Source organism: Aspergillus mulundensis, assembly GCF_003369625.1.
Source record: "Aspergillus mulundensis strain DSM 5745 chromosome Unknown scaffold_2, whole genome shotgun sequence".
NCBI classification, from domain to species: Eukaryota; Fungi; Ascomycota; class Eurotiomycetes; order Eurotiales; family Aspergillaceae; genus Aspergillus; species Aspergillus mulundensis.
The window spans coordinates 736462-758415 of NW_020797890.1; the positions used below are offsets into that span (position 1 = coordinate 736462).

The 21954-nt window shown below is 52.9% G+C and overlaps 9 protein-coding genes across 9 annotated transcripts; 3 read left to right on the top strand and 6 right to left on the bottom strand.

The window, feature by feature from the left end:
- Nucleotides 1-433: 433 nt before the first annotated feature.
- Nucleotides 434-830, top strand: DSM5745_02918 (uncharacterized protein; the record flags this gene model as incomplete). Its single annotated transcript, XM_026744934.1, has 2 exons — nucleotides 434-484; nucleotides 552-830. 2 exons carry the CDS (start codon nucleotides 434-436, stop codon nucleotides 828-830), a joined length of 330 nt encoding a protein of 109 aa, XP_026605800.1.
- Nucleotides 831-1099: 269 nt separating this feature from the next.
- Nucleotides 1100-2862, top strand: DSM5745_02919 (putative G-patch domain protein; the record flags this gene model as incomplete). Its single annotated transcript, XM_026744935.1, has 4 exons — nucleotides 1100-1297; nucleotides 1344-1404; nucleotides 1452-1792; nucleotides 1837-2862. The coding sequence occupies 4 exons, from the start codon at nucleotides 1100-1102 to the stop codon at nucleotides 2860-2862; spliced, it is 1626 nt and encodes a 541-aa protein (XP_026605801.1).
- Nucleotides 2863-2941: 79 nt separating this feature from the next.
- DSM5745_02920 (uncharacterized protein) lies at nucleotides 2942-3571 on the bottom strand (the record flags this gene model as incomplete). Its single annotated transcript, XM_026744936.1, has 1 exon — nucleotides 2942-3571. One exon carries the CDS (start codon nucleotides 3569-3571, stop codon nucleotides 2942-2944), a length of 630 nt encoding a protein of 209 aa, XP_026605802.1.
- Nucleotides 3572-3975: 404 nt separating this feature from the next.
- On the bottom strand, nucleotides 3976-5268 carry DSM5745_02921 (uncharacterized protein; the record flags this gene model as incomplete). Its single annotated transcript, XM_026744937.1, has 3 exons — nucleotides 3976-4710; nucleotides 4759-4899; nucleotides 4954-5268. 3 exons carry the CDS (start codon nucleotides 5266-5268, stop codon nucleotides 3976-3978), a joined length of 1191 nt encoding a protein of 396 aa, XP_026605803.1.
- An 822-nt stretch (nucleotides 5269-6090) lies between these two features.
- DSM5745_02922 (DUF3433 domain-containing protein) lies at nucleotides 6091-8604 on the bottom strand (the record flags this gene model as incomplete). Its single annotated transcript, XM_026744938.1, has 2 exons — nucleotides 6091-8495; nucleotides 8565-8604. The coding sequence occupies 2 exons, from the start codon at nucleotides 8602-8604 to the stop codon at nucleotides 6091-6093; spliced, it is 2445 nt and encodes an 814-aa protein (XP_026605804.1).
- Nucleotides 8605-9322: 718 nt separating this feature from the next.
- Nucleotides 9323-10197, bottom strand: DSM5745_02923 (uncharacterized protein; the record flags this gene model as incomplete). Its single annotated transcript, XM_026744939.1, has 3 exons — nucleotides 9323-9427; nucleotides 9493-9912; nucleotides 10114-10197. 3 exons carry the CDS (start codon nucleotides 10195-10197, stop codon nucleotides 9323-9325), a joined length of 609 nt encoding a protein of 202 aa, XP_026605805.1.
- Nucleotides 10198-11162: 965 nt separating this feature from the next.
- Nucleotides 11163-11461, bottom strand: DSM5745_02924 (uncharacterized protein; the record flags this gene model as incomplete). Its single annotated transcript, XM_026744940.1, has 2 exons — nucleotides 11163-11217; nucleotides 11277-11461. The coding sequence occupies 2 exons, from the start codon at nucleotides 11459-11461 to the stop codon at nucleotides 11163-11165; spliced, it is 240 nt and encodes a 79-aa protein (XP_026605806.1).
- Nucleotides 11462-14058: 2597 nt separating this feature from the next.
- On the top strand, nucleotides 14059-16101 carry DSM5745_02925 (putative pH signal transduction protein PalI; the record flags this gene model as incomplete). The annotated part of the gene is made up of 3 exons (XM_026744941.1): nucleotides 14059-14248; nucleotides 14303-15548; nucleotides 15609-16101. The coding sequence occupies 3 exons, from the start codon at nucleotides 14059-14061 to the stop codon at nucleotides 16099-16101; spliced, it is 1929 nt and encodes a 642-aa protein (XP_026605807.1).
- A 501-nt stretch (nucleotides 16102-16602) lies between these two features.
- Nucleotides 16603-17334, bottom strand: DSM5745_02926 (M50 family metallopeptidase; the record flags this gene model as incomplete). Its single annotated transcript, XM_026744942.1, has 3 exons — nucleotides 16603-16815; nucleotides 16865-16909; nucleotides 16972-17334. 3 exons carry the CDS (start codon nucleotides 17332-17334, stop codon nucleotides 16603-16605), a joined length of 621 nt encoding a protein of 206 aa, XP_026605808.1.
- Nucleotides 17335-21954: the final 4620 nt, after the last annotated feature.

Sequence of the window (21954 nt, forward strand, 5' to 3'; positions counted from 1 at the left end):
TAAAATCTACGTAGTACGTAGGTGGTGTCCACAGGTAAAGTTTGGATGTTGAAGTCCTTGCAAGTACGCCGAGCACCCATATTTTTCATTACTGACGGCTACAAAGTAGATTTCGATAAGCAGTATGGAGATGGAACAACCGCTTCGTCCACCTTCCATTCCAGCATAACGGATCGATAATGTTTTTGGTGGAGTCGGGATGGCCAAGAGAGAGACGGCGCCGCGTTGTCAATGCTGATGGGGGCGGTGAACCGCAGGAAGGTGTTTCTGCCGGTGCCTGTTTCGTCTGCGACTTTCATCGTCTTCTCTTTCATTATCCTTTTTACCTTCTGCTACCTTCAATGTTTGCTTATGATGTCTCATCTGCGACCTGACGATACCAGGTACCCCCCGGGTCCCGCCCCTCGGCCGTTCCCCCGCCGGGACGACCGAGATGGCCGCATGTATGACGACAATTCTCCATCCCGTTCTCGCTCACCTAGTGGTACCTACCATCTCCCCGCATACAAATCCCAGCAGCTGCTACAAGAATACCGAACTCACTTTCTCAGGACGCTTGCACACACCCCCTCGAGGCCCAGCCGCCGATAGGAGAGGTGACTACTCCCGAGACCAGTCCGATTCTCGATCCCGATACCAAAGCCGAGACCGCGATGACTTCCGCCGACGATCCTCGAGATCTCCTCCGCGGCGCCCACGACACGGCTACCGCGACCGCGATCGCGAAGACTACCGCTCACGAAGCCGAAGCCGAAGCTACAGTCGCAGCCGGAGTCGAAGCCCACGGCGCGGTCGATCGCATTACGGACAGGAGAGCAGAGAGGTTATGATGGACGGTTTACCGGTGGACATGGTGGAAGAAGACGTTGGACAACTCCTTCCCTCCCTTTCTGCCCAGACTCAGTATTCTGGAGTCGCGCTGCAAGCTTTCGTTATGGCATGAGGCTGAGATGTGTCGACTGGTCAACAGATTTCGAAAGAACTGAAAGAATTCTATCATATTGACGGGTTGGAGGAGGTGCGCGTTATCCGAGATCGGCAGACGAGTATATATCAGAGCTTCCTATATGGTCTTTTTGATGCTGATGTGTTTACAGAAATGTCTCGCCAGCTGGGCTTTCTCCGGTTTCGAAGCCTCAACCATTCCCGCTCCTTTGTGGAGCAGAACTTCCCGACGATATATCTGTGCGGACCTAGTGCGCAGGACGACCGTGGTACCAAGGTGCGCATTGCGTATAGCAGGGAGAAAGAAGACCGCGCCAAGGCCAGGGCTGAAGGGGATTGGACTTGCAAAATGGTGGGCGCTGTGAACTCTACGTGTCGCGCAAAGACTAACAAGTCAGTGCTCTATCGTCAATTATTCAACTCGCAATAAGTGTTTCCGGTGTCAAGCCCCACGGCCAGGTATGTCGGTATGTTTAGGGATCGAGACCACGGCTAATTTAGCGCAGATGCTGGACCGACCGGCCCTCCAGGCATAGCTCCACCGAGGGTAAAGAACAACGGCGATAATGATGCTGCGCCGGAAAACCAACCTTCGCAATTCCTGCTCTTCCGCGGACTCGAAACGTCCGTTACTGAAGAGCTCCTAGCCAAAGGAGTTGCCAAGCTATACCGGCCGAACACGGAGGGTACTTCAACAAGCCAGAAGAAAGGGGCCAAAGTGGCATCTACCACTGGTGACGCCAACCTAGGCGCCCGTGAAGGCTCAATCCGACGCGTTTTGCTGGTCCGGGACCGCAGAAGTAACGAGAGCTGGCGGTATGGATTCGCCGAATTCGCCACAATTCAAGTACGTGCTTCCACCCCCAAGTGTAACCTAGCTAACAAGAGCAGGATGCTCAAGCGGCTGTTTCACGTCTTCACTCGTTTGAGAAGTTTACCATCTCGTCCAGACCAGTGATGGTCACCTACATCCACGCAGGCGTCTTCGTGCCGGTTATGAATCCGAGTGCGAGTAATGAAAGATTTACTTTTAGTCCTCTGAGCAACCCAGCCATGAAGCTCATGTACTGGGATGAGGATGCATATGTTACCGAGCTTACGGTATCAACAGAGGTAGAGCCGCAGCAAGCGCCGAAGACTGAGAAACCGGCGGGCCAGACGGACGTCAAAGCCAAAGATGCCGCTGACAAGGCGAAGAAGCGAAAGGCCGATGCTGCATCCAGCGCCTCAGGGGCGAAAAAAATGGCTATGCCATCACATCTGCAATTCTGGAGCAACCGTCATGCGGAATTGCATGGCATCAAGAAGGACACTGACGATAAAGGATCTGATGACCAGGCTTCGTCTGATACGGCTGCAGCTCCGCCTCGCCAGTCGTACGCCGACCCAAACAGGAACTGCTGCTACCTCTGTATGCGACAATTCAAGACGACGGCAGAGGTCAACCGCCACGAGCGTCAGAGTCAACTTCACCGCGGCAACCTACAGAACGACGAAGTCGTCACCAGAGCTACAAACAAACTCATAAAACATGGTATCATCCCGCAACCGCCCGAATACAGAGACCGCGCCCGCGAGCGTCGCCAGGCCTTCGGCCGGTCGAAGAACGCAACGACCAAACCCGCTCCGCCGCCAGAACGCGAGCCGTCGCCGCCAGTGGAAGCGGCATCCAAGGGCGCCTCATTACTCAGCAAGATGGGCTGGTCGGCTGGCACAGGCCTGGGCGCACAAGGCACGGGGATGACAGCACCCATCACAACAGAAGTCTACGCACAGGGCGTCGGATTGGGAGCACAAGGCGGCAAGCTCGGCGAAGCGAGCGAGGAGGCAGCCCGCAACACTCGCAACAGGTACGACGAGTTCCTGGAAAAGACAAGACAGACAGCACGGAACCGGTACGAACAACTGGGCAAGTGAAAGGAGTGTAGAATAACCGCCAAATAACGCCCAAACCATGAAATATCGTACAATATCTTCCCCCCGCACTGCGGGAAACCTACGTAGACTTCTCCCCTTCAACGCTCGCCTCATTCAAACCCTTCAACTGCCCCCCCTCAATCCTCTTCCCCAAGTATTTCATAACCCACGCCTCAACCTCCTTCTCCATCTCCTGATCCGTGGCACTCAACTCGCCATCACCCCCCGCCATCCTCGTCTTCACATACCGCCTCATATCATCCAGCGAATTAATCCCCATCGCCCAAAGAACGCCGCCGGTACCCATCATCCCAAAGCTCAGCACGTTTATCGTGGCGAGATGCAGAGCCTCGAATGCCTCCATCCCGCCATTGACCTCGGGTCTGTGGTAGACACTGGACGTGTAGTAGGGCGGGATTGAGGCGTTGAAGCGCCGGGTCAAGGCGCGGCGGGTGGTGAGGAGCGAGAAAGCGAAGAAGAGCGCGCCGCCGAAGAAGAGCTTTTTGTTTGTGTCTGGTTTCCACAGTTTGGGGAGGTCGTCTGTGTTTGCGTCTGTTGGTTTGGGGTTTGTTGGGGCGGTTTCGGTGGAGGGGGTGTGTGTGGGTGTGGGCGTGGCTTCGGGGGTTTGTTGCGTTGGGAGAGATGAGGCGGCGGGGTCTGTGGTGGACGCTTTGGGTGTTTCGCTTGTGCGGAACCACGAGAGGACCATTTTGGGTGTGTCGGGTGTGTCTTGGTTCTTGTGTGGTGTTTGTGCTGGGCTCGAGTCCGTGTCTCTTGATGGCGCTACGTGGACGCGAAAGTATGAGGATGACGAAGAATTGATATAACTTCGAAGGTAGAACTGACTGCGTCTAGAAGCGCGCCAATTGAGGATGCAAGGCCGTGTGATTTGGCAGAGAAGATATGAGAATGGATTCAGGAACAGACTGGGAGGTCGACGAGGTACTTTTGGATGCGGAGACTTAGGTCACGTGGACTCTTTGAAGGCCGGAGATAACGTTAGCACCGGGGGTCAGCGATCCATGGAAACAGGCGGTGCCTCGTGGAAAGTTGATGAATGTTTCATGATTATAGTTCGATTAGATTAGATGCGGTTAAGTATGTGGTAAAGTATTAATGGATCAGCCCAGCTGTGTATATATGCTGCACCCGTCGAACCTGCCCCCTCGCCCACTCCACCAGATCCTCCGGCAGATTCTCCGCAGAACAAAGCGTATCCAGCCCCGGCCTGATGACCCATCCACCCACCAATTGCGCCCCCTTCTGTGAAGGTGCTGCCTCCGCGCTCGGATACTCAACCCGGCTGTCAGTGATGGTCATGGAGCCCGTCTGGCTCCCTAGGTAAAATGGCACGCTGGCGCAGATATCGATCGCTAGGGCGCGAGCTGTCTCGGTGGCAGCCTCAATCTCGTTCTCATGGTTTGGTAGAAGGCATAAGCATCTGTAGATAATGTTGTGGATAGACAGCCGGAAGGTGCGATATTGGTTCCATGTCTCGGCGATCCAGACGTCCGTGTAGCAGTCACAGCGGCCTTGATAGGCGCCGGCATCGCGGACAGATTGCGGGAAGTAGGACGCTGGCACGGGGTACCAGTGCTTTGGAAGGGAGAAAGTCCAGGCAGCGAATTGGGCATCGAGGGTGCGGGCTTCAGAGAGGATTGAGTTGATTTCGTCCATGTCTGCGGTGTCCGCACGAGACGAAAATTCGACCCAGCGCTCGCGTAGCTTCACTAATGGTGGCGCGATCATCATCAGGCGGGATGAAGCGAGCTCTGGGATTCCCGGAGAGAGAGGCCAGCTAGAGGGTGTTCGGAACAGTGGTGATCGTTTATCGATGGCGGAGTGTACCTAGCTTGTTAGATCACAGATGCAGATGGGAGCAGTTGGAGCCCTTACGATTTCTCCCTGGATCGCATTCGTTAGTGTATCCGACAAGTACGATTTCCGCCGCTCAGGGCTACAGTTGTTGATTAGAGCAATAGCGCCTCGCAAGTGATGCTTCGGCGAGGGCTTGTTCTCTTTTATAGAAACGAATTCCTGCGCGCATCATTAGTCCCATCCCGGAGATGGCAACGGGCACTCCGCACTTACCTCAAAGATATAGAGCAACATCATCGTCATCAAAATCTCATCGTAGTCACGTTCAACATCGCCCTGTAGCGCATGTCGAGTGCGAGTCAGTGCTGCTCCAAAGCATTGCTGTGCAGAATGGAGCAGATTCTCCTGGCGTGTCCAGGCGGCAACTCCGAAATACGCCACGGCCAGGGCGCTCATACGCAGATGTGAGTCGAATGGGGCAGAGGCATATAACTGAGGAAGAAATTCCATGGACCCAGGTCGAATCAATGGATCTCGAGGCGTGTAAATGTACGAGTTGAAGAACAATGCGGTGACCGTATCCTCCATGGGAAGATACAGACCACCGGGGACCTGCGGGGGGATGACGGATCCCGATGAGACAGGATAGCAAGGGAGAGGAGAAAGTTCAAAGGTAGACGAAGTGTCTGAGCTCGTCTCTACATGATCGCGTATCGTAGGGGACCTAACCACTACGGTTGTATCTGTGGCTGTGTTCGCGCTTCTGCGATTGAATGCTCTCTGGGGCCGTAGCACGACGTCCAGGGGGTGCGGAAACCCCGGGCATTCTCTCCCTGAGCGCACGCAGGCATTGCAATATGGGCGCGTTTCATCGCACTATTGGGCTTGGTTAGCCAAATTGGAAACCAGTTATGAGGTGGCGTAGTTACTTTGATGCGTCTCGTGCGGCACGTCTGACAGCCGGTGCTGGGTCGTCCAGGATAGACCATTCTAGTGTGGAAGATCGGGATTTATATAGCCAAAACAACTGATTAACGGACGGGACTCACGGTCGGAGCCCATCGTACAGCCTGTTGCCTTGCCGATGGAAAAGAAAGAATGACTCGTAATCCTCCGATTGGGGGCGAGCCAGTGAGGCGCAGCGCCGAGTCACGTGTGGCGCGTGGAGAAAGGAACGTGATTGCGGCAGCCCTAAGAAGCAGTGTGAAGAGATGGAAACAAGTCATTCTGAATTGGAAAACGCCATGCTATGCTAATCTAACATGGTATGGCCCCAGAATCTTGGACCAAGAACATCATGAACCGAACTTATATCACATATTTCATTATAATGAAGCGCCATCTGCAAAAATCAATAGATGCGCTCGGAGCGTCTTATCATATGCTCATTATCATATCGTAAAGGAAACGTTACTTCATCGAGTTCGTCGTAATCAGCATATCAGCGCGGCCCGGCCGACTGAACCGATCGATACCAAGGTGCTCCCTGCCGTCACGGCCCACGTAGATACCAAAACCGTACCTGGGATAATCCTTGTCGCCAGGTGGAGTGATCACGAGTCGGGTAACAAGATCGGTCTTGCTGCGTGGCTCCCGCAGTAGCTTGTCGGAAAGCATGGGACTTTGATAGAGGAAGCTGATCTGATCGGCCAGAGTGCTGATGTCGTGGGGTAGATAGCGGCGGCGTCCGGGCCAGATAGCCAAGAAAGAGACCATGTAGACCGCGCAGAAGGCAACAATCGCATAGAAGGCAGACATAAGAGGCGTTATCTTGATTGTGTTCTCTTCGTAGGTAAGGGCGATAAAGTCCCCGCCGGCCAGGATTGGTATGGCGCAGGAGACGATGCTGATGAGGGAAATCCAGGCCACTTTGTAATGCTTGTTCGCAAGCGCTGCAATTGTGACTTCGAAGGGAAGGAGAGATGGATATGCCAGTAGTAGGCTCTGCTCTGCAGTGGCACCTTCCGGAGACGACAGCATGACATATGGCTGCAGCGCACGGAAGTAGATATCGATGTGCTGCCAAGCAAGGAATAGAAAGTTTCCAATCAACGCCGGTATGAAACTGTACAGAAAGTTGGAGGACGAGAACGCGGTAGAGGACGGCCGCGTCGACAAGTGTGGAGGGAACCCTTCCGCGACCCCTTCGTTAACAAAACTGACGACGACGAAAGCGATGAATAGTGCACAGATGACCACTGTCCAGGCAATAACGGCTGGCTTTCGAAGGAACCATGGCGCCCATCGGTAGCGAACAGTTGGTGAGTACAGCTCTTCGGCGCCATCCTTTCCCGTCATACTTTGCTTTTCGGCATCGAACGACACTTTGGAAAGCTGCTCTCGGCGGATCCTGGGCGAAATATGAAGGGACGGATTGCCAACTGTGCCCCCAGCCTCTCCCATACCATAGAATATTTCCGGGTGTCGTCCTTGGGAGAGCTGCCAATAACCCAATCGAAGTGTCCTCGGCTTCAGCGCTTCCCCAACGTCGGTGACTGTCTCCGTATACTCAAAGTCAGGCAGCACATTCGACCGCTGGATAACGGTGATCAAGTCTGCAATGCAAACAGGGTCCCACATTAACCCCGACCAGGTGCGCAGAAACCGAAGCATCAGCGACAGAAGCCCTAGCGCAAGCAAACCATAGATCGCTATCAATGTCCAGCCAACAGCTCTCACTGCATCCCAACGCCAAGTTCCTTCGCCATCTATAACGTACCACTTCGCTTGGAAGAAACAACTTAGTAGAGGCACAGCAATGAAGTTGGACAGCCAAATCGCAAATATTGAAAAGCCGATCACCGCCTCGCCGTGGATGAAATGCGAGAAATCCGGTAGCAAGAAGTTCTTTGGCACAATTGGCAGGCCCTGTAAGACTTTCTTGTACGGCCGCTCAGATGCCATTATCGCAAAGGGCATTATGCGATACACAGCGGCCTGGATGACGAATGTCAAAATCGAGATGATAATCCCCAAGGTTTGCGGTAAGAACTGCACAACAAAGTACCGCGCACCAGTTCGTCCATCGTACCCCCAAATCCCTTGGTGATCTTCGGACCAAGCATTGCTGAATGCGATACCAGCGATCATTAACAGCACGCAAAATATGGCTAGACCCAGTGCCCATGGCCGAAGGACAGCGGGCACAAAGTCCAGCGCCGGGTATATAAGGTTCCCTTCTGGTGGCTCAACGGCAACAAATGCTTCTGGGTCGACTGAAGCCTGCGGGTCTCTTTCTGGTAGCAATTGCTGCTGCGGCGCAGGCGTAACGGCGCGAACAAAATGACCCAAGCTGCCGTCCCAGACTAGACGCTCGGCCGGAGTTGATTCATATCCACTCTCCTCTGACCTCCTCGGATCATCTTCCTCCCCCTCTCGCGTGAGCTGGTTGATCGCAAAGCGAATGTACGGCGAGTCGTCCATCCCTGGCGTCGGCTCGCGCCCCGCATAGCTGTCCCTCACGGGCTCGCCGCCAGCCCCGTCCATCGATAAACCGAGCTGAGCGTTCCTACTTTCAGAAGACTGACTTGCGCTGTCAATCTGTGTCACGAAAGTCTCCCGCGGTTCAGGTGGTCGCATAGGACTGTGTTCTGTTCGCCGAACAGCAGTGGGCGGGGCTAGGAGCGTTCGAGATACGGCTGGTGAGGAAGTGCGCGATACGGGATGTGAGTTCGGCGTCGCGTATCGCACCACTGTTGTTCGGCTGCCGCCGCTCGCCGAACGGCTGGTGGGTGTTTGGCTGGAGAGGGAGTAGTAGTCGTCCGAAGCAGCGGCGGACTGCTGCGACTCGGTGCGAAACAGCTGTGGTCTGCTTGCTGTGGAGCGTTAGTCGCTCGTTCCAATCAATTACGTTATATCAGGCTTGACTAAGATGGGGTACTTACAGCTGACTGTTCTCAAGCTCACATTCCCCGGGGCAAGCATGGCGGCGGGGTTGGCCGAGGAATGTATGCGGGGAGCTCACTTGCAGCAATCGTGATACATTCCCAGGTGCAGATTCTGGCTCTGACGACAAAGAGCGGAAGCTGTCAAAAGTCAAATGAAAGTTATTCTGAACTGTGGAATTGGAGGAGAAACTGTCGGAGCTGGGGTCGAAAGCGAGGCGGTTGGCTTATGGGTGCGTTTGCCAGCCTCCTCGGAGCCCAGCCACCCGTCAACGAGCCCGACATGAAATGAGGCACTTGGGACTGGGAATCGTCGGGATCTAAAATCGCACCGGGTGATTGGAGATAAGTCGCACTTTGAATGACGTGGTTGGCCGGTTTAAGCTCAAGTGTTGGATCTGTCTCTCGATTGAGTTGGCAAGAGTCGGCCAAGGCAAGGAGCCCTGGACTTCGCGGCCCAAGCTGTGCGGCACCACCACGCAAGTCTTCGATAAGGTTGCCTTGAGCCTTGATCTTCATGTTGACGTTGCTCTCTTTTCTGAGCAGCCAAATATGTATTTAGGTATTAATTATCTCGATCCCTGCTATATACTGGTCTTCCGAGACCCGCCCCGGCGGAGGTTGCGGTAACCGTGAACCATAGCCCTAAGCTGGTCCTTTCCACGACACTGTCAGCTCCTCACATCAATAGGACAGCAGGCGAGATGGGATGTATCATGCAATGTCCACCGCTTGTTGGAAAGTACTCCGTACCAACTTCAAATGGAGTACAAATACGCGGCAATGACTCCTCCCCAGCCACCGGCATTTTCATCCTCCGTCGCGATCGCCTGGTTCCCGCTGAGTAGCATGTTGGTTGTGCTCTTGGTATTTGTCCCGTATAAATATACTGCCGACGAGTCCGTAATTTGAATCGCGTTTTTCTGACATTTTCCAGTAGTTGCATTGCAAGGGCCGCCATTGTTGAAGAACGCCCAGTACAACCGCCGTAGAGGAAAAAGTTCGACGAAGCATGGATACGCTCGGAATGTCCCATGCGACACAATGCGTCGTCTGCGGCAAATTGCGAGAAATCCGGGTCGCTTGGGATCACATTGTCCTGCCATGGCGCAGGGATCAACATGTTACCGGGTCCTTGCCAGTATACTGATTCGCTCTGCTGCATCGTGGAAAACACGTTGTGGGCGTTCTCTAAGTTGTACTGGTATAGCTCATGATGCTCTAATCTGGTTCCCACAAGCCAGGTAGCAGCAGTTGCTTCTACAAGTAGGGCCCGGCCCGTGGAGATTGTTTGTCCATTACTGCCGTCTGGCTTTCGCATCTCGCGCCGGGCCTCCAGAAGGACCGTCTAATCGACCGTCAGTCTTCATTTTGGGAGTCGAAAGCGTATAGCCATACCTCTAATCGCTTTCTGAATAGCCGATGATGCGTCTTTTTGCCCAGTATTATCCGCACCACAATCCTTGATCACGTTTCGGAACACCTTGTAGTTTTTTTGTATCCCGGAATGAGAAAGGAAGACTGCCCGTTGTGATCGATTTCCTCGTACCAGTATTTCGACGATGCCGAGGAAGCTGCGCAGATTGTGGCCGGTTGTTTCACCCGATGGGTTATATTGATTAGTCCATGCCATGGTTGCGCGGCGTAGTTCTGGATCGTATAGGGAATCCCTCTTCTCATGTCAGTTATCGCGCCATAAAACGAGCTGGGAGAGGAGGAAATGCTTACGACGGACTAGGAGGGCTATATGCTGGCGTCAGGATAGGATCCAGGTCAGGGACAAAGGCAATTCGAGCTTCCAGAGCCGTGACCAGGCGCTGAAGCAAATCATCAACGCCAATGCCCATGCAAAGAGAGGGAATAATGCCATACTCGCACCACAGCAGCAAATCCCTAAGCCAGGACAATCATAAGAGACGAAACGGCTTCAACAAATCCGGGAGAGAGCCGTCTCGGGCCCCCAAATCGGATAAGATATCAAAGCACGAGAAGTAGAAGAACCGGAATGACGGATAAGTGTTCTTTATTATGTAAAAGGCCTGGCATACCTCGACTGGGGCACGCATGACAATCCGAGTCGAGATCACCCTCGCGGCGGATCCATGCCGGGGAATCCAGCACCCAGTATCTTCATCGACGTCAACGCCAACCCGAGAAGGAGGAACTATGATAAGGACTTCAGGTCAGCCATACTCTTGATTTCTGTCAGTTGCAAACTAACAAGGCTTTATTATACCGGGCAACCCACAATACTTTCTAGGCAAGGCGCTCTCGAATGCAGGACGGTCGAAGAAGATGGAGAGAAATTGCATAGTATGTTTCGCAGCTGGAAAGCAACGATGGCTTGGTACCTAGGGTAAATTGGAAGATATACCCATTAAGAACGATAGAGTAACCAGCAGGGGCTGTTTTTCAAGACCGGGTGGTTTGTGTAGAAGAGTGGTAGAATGGAAAAGAATGGGTGCCGCCTAGCATTCCATTGAAATTGAAAACAAGTACAGCAATTCTCCCTCCAAATTCCCACCTCGAGTTCGAAACCTCATCTCCTCTGTTCAACCAGTTTGTTCTTTCTCCATTTTCGCTCAGCTCATGCCAAGATCACCGATCTTTAGCTTCGGCAGCAGCTGTTTTGACAACACCATGCGGTCTCACCCTAGTCAAGACGTCAGAACGAACACGCGCAAACATCTACATCAATAAACGGAGCCGGACTTGCGGATATTGCCAGCCCCGCCGATACCAAAGCCAACGTAGCGCTCTTGAGGGTTGACGGTCTGTGTCGGAGTCTCTTGTGATATCTGATCGGCATCTCGGTCTTGAGAGAGTAGATGATCACGCTGCTCGTCGCTTATGCTGAGTTTCAATCTCATCCAAGGTGCTTTCCAAAGGGCACGCATTTTGATGTCTTGGGTAGAGGGGCCTGCGTCGTTCGCAGTGGTTGATTTTAATATGTCTCTCGATGTGCTCGTGTATCGCTGACTCGCCTGTTGGGCTCGAAAGCGACGAACACTCGGGGTCTTTATATACCCGTCGCTTCGCTGAGTCTAACGACTCAGCAAGGTGACGTGTACCAGGGAATCCTCAGGAGAAGGGGAAAGACAACAAAAGCAAAAATGCCTGAGCCTGACTCAACCTTCATAGAAGCTGTCTCTTCTCTTACGCAATCCCATTTATAAGGACAATGAAGCGCTAGTGGGAGCGCATAATAGGACCCAATACGAAGTAGACATTTTGCACAGACCGCGCAATACACAATCGGAAGTTTGTGTAAACAACATTTGAAGTCTACTCGGTACGGTAGATTCATGCTCTTCTCGCCGCATAAGACTTGGGAGCTATGTCTCCACCGAAGATAGCGCCTGCAGTTCCTCTTTGAATGAAGACAAGCTCACGAGACAAGTCTTGCCTCTCGAACGATCGACAAGTTCAGAGCGGTTATGGTGTGTGATAATGGCTTGGCATGTCGGCGGAATATACTCCGTAGGCTGCAAGACATCAAGCCAGCCTTGGAGGACCTATGAGTATGTACGCCTCGTCTTGAAGTCGTTGCACTGTATTTCTGTTGGGCAGGAATATATTTGGGGTTTCCAGCATGTGGTGATGATGCTCGAAGAGAGCGTTCCAGAGCCTCGTCGCCCTGACTTATGGTTATATCTAGTCTTTGTCGCAGATCGCTGGCTGATCTAGCGAGCACTAGTTAGCAATAATGCTGGCCCTAGCGGGATGTTCCCAAGTGCCGTTCTCGATCAATAGGGCGAGGTTGTAGTCCGTAGACTCCGTACAATCCAAGATCCCCCAACACCAGCGCTATCAGAGAACTATTGGATATTGACCGACGAGCACACTTTTGGAACTGATCATGCCAGCCACCCATAATCACTGACTGCAAGTGTTTGTTGTCTCACTTCGGTTCCCGTCAGTACTCCGTAGATACTAGAAGATGAACCCCGATTTCCGGCTCACCAAGACCACTTCGGCGGAGCAGACCACCGCATGAGAGCACAAAGTGTCACCTCAACCTTCTAAAGGCACGGTCCTTCTTCAATATTCTCCGGTGCGCAGTAATGCTCGCTGAGATCTACTCCGTAAGCCACCGTTGGAAATGAAGACGAGTTATAGTATTCCTTGTCAGAAACGTTAACCCCAGGGTCCACAATCTGTCAATCGGAGGCTGGTGGAGCGGCGGAGCCCCTAGAAGCACGGGCTAGAATCGTGAAATTGGAGTTGCGATGCTGACTGCGCGTCCCACTATCTTAAAACAAGTCCGGTCACTCTTGACCAAGAGTCGCGACGGCAAGAGTCGAAACCAGGAATCATCGCGTATCACAAACGACCCCATCGTGTTGGTTTGTCTCAACCTCCTCCCAAGAATGACTGCAAAAGACTTGGCCAGATTCCGTCGTGGAGAAAGCGTCGCGTCATCAATCTCGACAGGAGAAAGCTAGTCCCCGATCGCAATCATCGTCTAGCCGATCTTACTCGTGTGGTCTTGGGCTCAAACGTCTCTGCTGCAAAAGCAATCACTTCTTAGCCGCCGTCCGACACGATATTAAGGGGAGCATTTCACTGTGTAACCATCTGCGAATCAGATGATTCAATCTGGATGCAGCAACGTAGTGCTTTCCGAGGCGATTTTCTGTTCAAAGTTCCGCAGTCTCTTGCAGCGAGCTACTCTAGAACATCATTGACACTTGACAGCGACAGTCTCGGCCGCCAGCAGTGGAACTCGACCAAGTAACTCGTGGCGGGCAGCGAATCACAGCGATATGTTAAGAGTAGTGGATGCGTTAGCAGACATCGCTTGTTCTAATCTGGGCTCAGCCACCACGGGAGAACGCAGCTCCTACTCGAGGAAGAATTCAAGAGGGTCTTTGTAGTCTGTATAGAGCAACATACCACGGCCTTGACGAAGATCTTGGAGATGGTCACGACTCACGAAGGGTCAAAAATAGAAAGAGTAGTCGATCTAGTCCACAGAGTGAAAGAAACCTTGGAAGGAGAGCGTACCCTGGAACACAGACGATGACTAAGCCCCGCACTCCTCTCTCCAACTCGCCCGACGCCATCCTGGAAGCAATCAAAGTCGCCGTCATGCTTATACCTTATTCCACCATTGACCATTGTCGCTAGCCAGATACTACTACTGCCTTAGTACTATTCTTTCCGCTCCTTACAGTCCGCTCTTCTCTTCTTTTCTCTTATCTCTCTTGTCTGGACAAGAGCCTTTTGTTTCTGCCTTCTCCCCGCTGCGCTACTCCGATACCGTACTCGCCCTCCTCGGTCTCTTTCTCGCCCCTTCAACCTTCCTTCCAGGAGAAGCGCTGCAGCAGTTCAATGCCTCGCTCAATGCTGTGATCCAGAGCTCATTTATTTCGCTTGGGTGAGCCGCTGTCATCAGGGGCCTTTTCCCCGGCCTGACGTTCGTTTTCTCTCTTCTTCCCTCTCTCTTTGTCAACAGTTGCGCGGCCTCGCGGTTCCCAGTTTCGTGGTCGCGATGTTGCTCAAACCCGCAACCCCATTAACTATCCTCCTTCTCATCGCCTTTGTCCTTCTTCTCCTCTCCGTGCTATCTACTCCTATCGTCAAGAATATCCCACTAGCGACTTTTGACAATGTCGAGTATGGTGTCTTCGGTTACTGCAAAGCTGGCACTTGCACCGCAATCCATATCGGCTACACCACAGGTTTGTTGCGCGCATAGTTGCTCCCTTGGCTTATGGTCTCTAATAATGGCGCAGAGGAAATCGAAAACACCGGAAGCACCGACAGTGACTTCAATCTCCCCTCCGACGCGCGGAGGTCACTATCCTCCATCCTTATCGTTCACCCGATCGCTGCTTTCCTCACCTTGATATGTCTCTGTCTCGCTGCTGCGGCCCATCTTCATGCTCCTTCGCATTCACCGCGCTATTTACTCGCCTTGTTGATATTGCTTCTCCCGACTCTTCTCGTCTCGTTGCTTGCTTTCTTGGTTGATATACTGCTCTTTGTGCCACATTTATCATGGGGTGGATGGATAGTTCTCGCCGCAACCATCATTCTGGTTACTTGCGGTGTCGTAACCTGTGCCATGCGCCGGACGCTAGTCAGTCGCAAGGCGCGAAAGAGGCGTATCGCAGAGAATGCCGAGATGAGTGGGCAAAACTATTATAACCGTCAAAATGCCGCTACTGCCGCGTTGAACGAGACCAAACCGATCGCACCTGAAACTAAGGAAACATTCGTCAGTGCGACTCAAAGCTCAGAATCTGGACCTACTTTCGCCACGTTTCGCACAACCACACACTCGAGTGACGATGACCGTGCACCTTTGACTAATCAAAACGACCCGGCCGGACAGGAGGGTGGTTACCAGTCGCGGATTCCCGGTGATCCGGTGCCTTATAACGCCCCCCGGGATGAATATGGCAACCCACTACCACCAGCGCCGTATAACTCTGCACCGAGAATGCGTACGCCTGGACCTCCTGGGCCACAACCTCCAGACTCTAGAATGCGCGACCAGTATTCGGAACCGCGACGAGGCCCTCCTCCAGGATTTGCTCCACGTGGTCGCGGCGGGTATCCACCTCGCGGAGGATATGGTCGCGGTGGACCATTCGGAGGCCCGTACGGACCCAATTCTCGTACTCCCCCTCCTGGGCGGGGTGGTTATATGGGCCCAATGCGTGGCGGGCCTTCAGGACCGATGGCACGTGGGGGATACCGGCCGCAGCCAGCAGCAGGCGGATATGGTGCCGGCGGACGCCCCATGGGTGAAGATGGATACGGTTATCGTGGACCTTCGCCGCGTCAGCATACTCCTGGGCCGATGGCGGCGCCAGCAGCCGAAGGGCCACCGGGTCAGGCTATAGAAATGATGCCGCAGACGCGGTATGAGCCGGAAGCCGAGGATCAAGTGCCTGAACCGCAACAACTACATGCCATTTCAATTGACAATCAACACGAACCTGTTAGCCCCACGAGCTTTTACAGCCGGACACAGTATGACCGCTTGACTTCATTGCCCCTCTAGCCATTTGCTAATCAGCCGTTCTTAACCAGATCATATGTTCCCCCTCGCCGAAACTGGGGACAGCAAGCGTACCAGTCGAGTGAGCCGAACCTGCCATATCAGCAGAATCAACCTAGTCATCCGAGTCAGCCGCGCCATGCCCGTTCTCAGTCAGGTAGTATGTATTACGAAGATGAGGACCCGGTGTATACGAGTCGGAACGAGCCGACAGTAGGTAACCAAGGGGTGCCCTCTGCCTTGACACCAGGACCAGGCAATTCTGGTGAGCAAAAAATGAAGGAAAATGGGGTGGAACGTCCGGGCTCACCTGCTGCTAGCGAAGTAAGCCATTTCACATCAATATCCGAGCGTCCAATCAACCCAAAGTGGCGTCCGCCGCCTATGCCGGCACAAGCTGCTCAACAGAAGCGGGACGTCTTGCTCGAGAACAACCCCGACTTTGATCTCCGCGCCGGTATGGGCATGGGAGGCCGCATGCCACCACTGCCAGGCAAGAATTCTACGAGATACCCACTTCCTTGATCAATTACTCAACCTTTTTCTTTCATTGTTCATGATTGGAGACTGGCGTTTGGTGTTTTGAGAGCTTGGTTTGTTTCTTCTGGCATCACGTTCAACGTAATTTGTCCGCGACCTAGGACATGGTTACGCAGGGACATTGGCAAGTACTTGGTGCTCCCTGGTGGACTGTACAAACATGGTTTGGAACCTCGTACATAATTAGATAGCAATATGGCTAGATATAATTCAGCCTTTTGAAGCCGATTATCTCGCAGCTCTACAGCAGTTCACAGCACTGGTCTCCAGGAGCGTGTAGGCAGTAACTAGTATGAATAAGTCCAATTTCGCCCGCTAACTCTCATCTGAGTTGTGGTATCAATAAAACCAAAATGTAACCAAAGCAAAAACCAAACCGTCCACCGTCATTCCAGCCTTATGCATCCCAAATCTCCGCGTGTCATCAATCATCAAAAACTCATTCACCCCAGAACCAGATAAAGACAGACCCAAACCAAATCGCGCCTAGAACTTCGTCGGTAAAAAGCTCTTCGAGTCCTCCTCCTGCTGGCTGAACGACTGAGGGAACGCAGCTATCGCGGCAACGATCGCAATGGCGATGAAAATGAGAGACACCATGGACCAGAGCAGACCCCAGCAGCGCGAGGACCCGCCGTAGCGCTGCGCGAAGACGCTTGCGTCGGAGGAGTTGACTTTGCGCAATATGAGGTCGTCGCACTGTACACCATTAGCATACAAGTTGTTGCAATGTGCTGGGGTGGCTTACAATATCCCAAACGCTGTACAAGCCTGACATGACCCCGATGAACAACTGCACCATCCGTTAGCTGCCTGTCCATAAATACTCTGATACGAGCGAACGGGGAAACGTACAACAACCCACTTCAGCGCCTCCCCATGCGCAATAAACCAGCACGCAACCAAAAGCCCCACGGCCAACAACACCGTCACGATCGTCAACCAGTCCCTCCTCGCCCACCAGAGCGTCAACAGAAAGCACACGCCCAGCACTATACTCGCGACTTTACTCGCAATGATATTGAAGCCCGCGAAGATCAGCAGGGCCCCGATAATCGACGACCCCAGATAACCCGCCGGCAGGGTAATGGCGGAGATCCCGCCCTGCATGTGCGTGACGCCGCCTTCATGCGGGTCGAGCGAGATAGACTTCACGCGGCCACCGGTGCAGCAGGCTGTTATCGCGTGCCCGAATTCGTGGAAGGCGATTACGAGCATCTGGGCTGGATTAGTTGGGGGGTTTCTCGTTGAAGGGCGGGAAGGGGTTCGCGCACCTTGAACGGCCATAGTGAGTACCGCAGATACGGCACGTTCCAGAGGATAGCGATGACCACGACGTAGGCGCCCATTATGCCTAGGGTGACGGCTTGTGTGTGGTTGACTGTGAGGTCGCGCTTATAGAGATGGGATTCTGCGGCCTCGACGACGCGTTCGGTAAAAAGAGCGTGGTAGGGCGCCATGGCTGTAGCTGAGCTTATCCTGTTGAAGATTTCTAGTGCGTTAAAGGGCGCTTTGAAGACATTTAGAAGGATTTCTTGGGGCTGATTGCAAGATAAACTGGCGCCTGGTCTACGCGTCTGCTGATGATTCTTTGCCTGAATGGGACTAGCGTGTGGCTGGGATAACGGCGTGATGGGCTATTTTTGTGTGTGGCTGGGGCGGGTCTACCGCTCGTCCAATCGGAGAACGCAGTGATCTATACAGGGCTGACGCTAACGTGTTTCTAGTATCTGGTTTGAGATTCTTCACGTCGCGTTCTAGTTGCTTTTTGCTTTTAGGCGAATGCTACTCCGTATAGGCTAGCGGATGTGCCCTACTTTATCCTTTGCTCGGGATAGTTCATTTGCCGCGTATCAGTTCAAGCCAGGATTTTTTCTACCTTTGAATTATTGTGAACTTTCTGTCTTCGCGGCGATGAATGGCCCACTGAGGATGAGCCCACTTATCCACCCAGCCACCGCGTGGCCTAGGTGGTTCGGATCGATAACCTTCTCGGCTTGACTCCACTGACACTGCACTTCGAATTTCGTGTAGTGCCAACATGAAGTCTCCGCGACGTAAGCATGAGCAGGTACGCGCAGTGATATCGTGCCAGCTGGTGTGACGGGCTGAATTACCTAGTCTCTGTGAGACATTTGTTCGCAATAATTCTAGGGCTGCGAGGTGATAATATCCAAATATCAAGGCAAAAGGGTGTAGTGGTGGATCGTGAGCTCCCAGCAAGTACACCTCAGATATACTTCGTATACTGCGGTGTGTAGTCGAAACAGGAGCATAAAGCTCCCCCTGGCACGTAACCGTTTATGAACCATCAACCCAGATACAGGGCAAGCCCGATTGGTTTAATCAGCCGGTCTCCAGTCGTGAGTTCATGGACGGCGGCGAGCGAGCTATGGGCGGCTATTCTCGCCATGGTTTCGTTTGCGGCGGAGGCGTTCGATGATGCTGGTTAGGGCATGGAGGTCGGGAGCGCTGTAAGATGTTGCATACTTCTCTGACCAGGATACGGCTGTGTATCCGAAAGATTGTGAGATGATCATTCTTGGACCTGTCACTATTTAATCAGTCAATGATGCTCAGGATGATTGTTGCGGCTTTCAAACAGCTCCGTGGTCGTAAAAGTGTATAGGAGTAAGGTACCCATTTGTATTCACGGCGAGCTCTCCCTTGTTGCATGCTTGAGAATGATCATCGTCCTGCGGCCTACCTCAAACAATGTGCAGACCAGTGGAGCCAGATGAGAACCCTTGAATCTAGGGCCTCTGCTACAGCTCAATTTGCCCAGACAGTCATGTTTCAAGGCATGCAAATTATGAGCATGCCCCAAACATGGCCTCCTCTCGTACGTCTTCCTGAAGCCACGCGGTCAAACGGATGGTCCAGTTCAGAATATGGGGGAAAGACTTCTGCCGAGTCTATAGTATACCATAACCCCCACGGTCTCGGGGCCTGAGGGGGTGGTTGCTGCCTAGGTAAAAGATCCAGACCTAGGGGCGGATATTCTCCGTTGGAGTCTGCACAGCCCTCATCACCTCTCGTCTAACCCTGACCGGCTCGTCGACTATGTCAATCTACTGCTTCATTGGGATGAATAATAGCTTGGCTCGGGACTCCGTCTGCGCAAATGGACCAGGTTATGGAGGTCGTGATCATGAAGATGGTAGTATCCGACCAAGATTGTACGACTGTTCTTCGCTCTTGCAAACTCACTGTGGAAAGTCCGTCTCCATTCAAGGTCTGCATACGTTCAGAAAGAGCCGTGAAACCTCGACATATCGTAAGAGGCTTGCGTGACTCCGAAAGCCCGTCATAGCAGGCATGGCATAGGAGAGTGTCGGAATACGGAGTATATCATTCTCGAATAGGAAATGCTACCATGTCCTAGCAGTCTCATTGGCCGGGATACTTTCCCTGTTCGGGGGTTTGTCAAGGATTACTCCGCAACATTATCCCAACACAATACCCTTATCAGCTTGACAAGCAACGCTTGGGGCCAAGCGCCACCCCGCGACGATATGAAATTTGGATAAACTCCAAATCCGCTACCCCACTGCCGAGACTGGCCGGTTTCATAGTAAACTCAACCCCCGAAAGAGTTAATGCATCACAGATAAGTCCAGGAGATGGCGCACTGGCATGAAACCGCAAGAGCTAAGAGCGAAACGCTCGAGTATGACCTCAGAGCTGTGGTCTGTGATCAATGGACACGAAAGCTCGGCAAACAGATCTATATCCCGAGCTATCGGGAATAATCGGTGCATGAGTGAGACGGCGGCCAGAACGCACCAACGAGCATGAAGGAAACAAAGCTGCCTCCTGAAGGATGACAAGTCCGCTGGGTCTATTCGAGGATCGACGCAGCCATCGACTTGGACTCCCACCTAAAATGGGAACGGAAGAAGCATGCCAAGCTTGTTCACGCCCAATGGGACTGGAAGTATGAGGAATTGTGTTGTATACGTAGTCATGCTTCAAATTCAGCCACCAAACCTGGCTTGAACATTCCACATACCGGACCCCGGAACCTGATGACCGAGTCAGACGTACGTCGGTGATTGTGACGGCGAGCTAGAACGTGATAACTCCGCGCCTCGCATGTTATACCGAGCAATTGTCCTTGGCGCATATTGATACTCGTTGGGAGCCAAAGTCTTGCTTGGCGTTCGCGGAATTTGTCCTCTTTCTATTTACGGAGTAGTTGTGTTCTTCGACCCTGGTTCGGACCCTGAAGTCTCGGTGGGTAGGACATTAGTCGATCATATTAACAATATAGATAAAAGAAATAAGAGACGGCTGACGAACTACCGGCGAGCGGAAGATTAAGATGCCCCCGCGACCCTTAATCCCTGAGTTCCGCTTCGCTGGAATTTGTATTTGTCCTCTAGTCGCCCAAGGCAATGCCAAGGTGCGCTCGACTTCATACCCGACGAGCACGGGTCAGCTCGTCAGCGCAGACGCGGTCAACCAACCGAAACGGGCACATGGCAACTGAGCCGGGGGCTGTGTCTGACGAAAGTTCGACAAGAGCCTAGGCAAGGAACCACGGTTTAGGAATCACAGATCCGACATCTAGCCAAGCACTCGGGAAGCCACTTGTCTTGTCGCTGGCTTAAATTGAGGTTCACGCTGGTTAAGCGACTAGTGGAGGCGCCGGTCCTTGGAGCTGGCGATCCTCTTGGCGGCTTATACACAGGAGGCCAGAAGGGGCGGTGCAAAGTCTTTGCACAGTCAGAGGAGGCCTGGAAAAAAACAAAAACAAAAGATGAGTAAGAGGCAAAGTCTGAAGAAAGAGGAGAGTACGTAGATAGGCGATGCAGATTACGGAGATAAGAAAGAAGGTGTGGTTGCTGAGGTCAGGTCGGGGGCAAGGTTTCACCGGGACGCCTCTGCGTAACCTTAACCAGCTCTCGGTCTCTCTCCGTCTCGCTCTTCAGCTTCAACCCCAGACGGACCTTCTCGTCTTCTCCAGACTCCTCCATCACGGATTCTTCCGTCGGCTATCGTCACCAGAGGGTTCCATCAATCCTCGCCAAGAGCTCCACCATCATGATACAGTCCTGTTTTCGGAGACAGAATGAAGCTGCCTGCAACATCACCACTGCTTTAGACGTCTCTTCCCTTGGCAGTCCCCACAGATCGACCACGAGATAACGAGCAATTCGCATGACGAATGACTGCTTGTTTGATTCGCCTCGCCGGGTCTCATTGGGCACGGATTTGACAATCACGACTGTGCCACTCTTTCATCTCTGAACGGAAAATGGGCTAGGCCGTGACGGAATACGCCAAGATCCGGCCAAGCACGCCCCTTGATACGGAATTGAGATGCACAAGGGTCAGAGAGCCTCGAAAGGGGTCAGCCGGTAGACAAGGAATGGCTGTTCAGTCAGAAGTCACCATTCCGCCATCTGCCTGGATGCATGAATATGCGATCTCAATTCCTACGGCCCGTTTTGAAACATAACGGTGTAACATCAAGCACGCGGGTCTTGACGGGCATGTCCGGTTATACTCCGGATACCTGACAGATCAACGAGCATCCACCTGGCTTTTATCTGAGTCCGAGTTGGGCTGACGAGTAGAGAGCTTTCCTTGGCGTCATCGCTATTGATTCTCATGCGGGATCCCAGGTATAGCGGACCCATATGGTGGGGGATTGTCCGGTCCTCAGCCAGATGAGGAATCATATATTGAGTGCCACCTGCGCCCAGCAGTTCAGATGTTGCCCTATCCGTCCTTCCTCTTAAACCAGCCTGCTCAGATCCACAAGCTTTAAGGTTGCTTGACAAAGAAAATCTTATCTATTCTCCATCAGTCAGCCCTACATATCATTGCCAA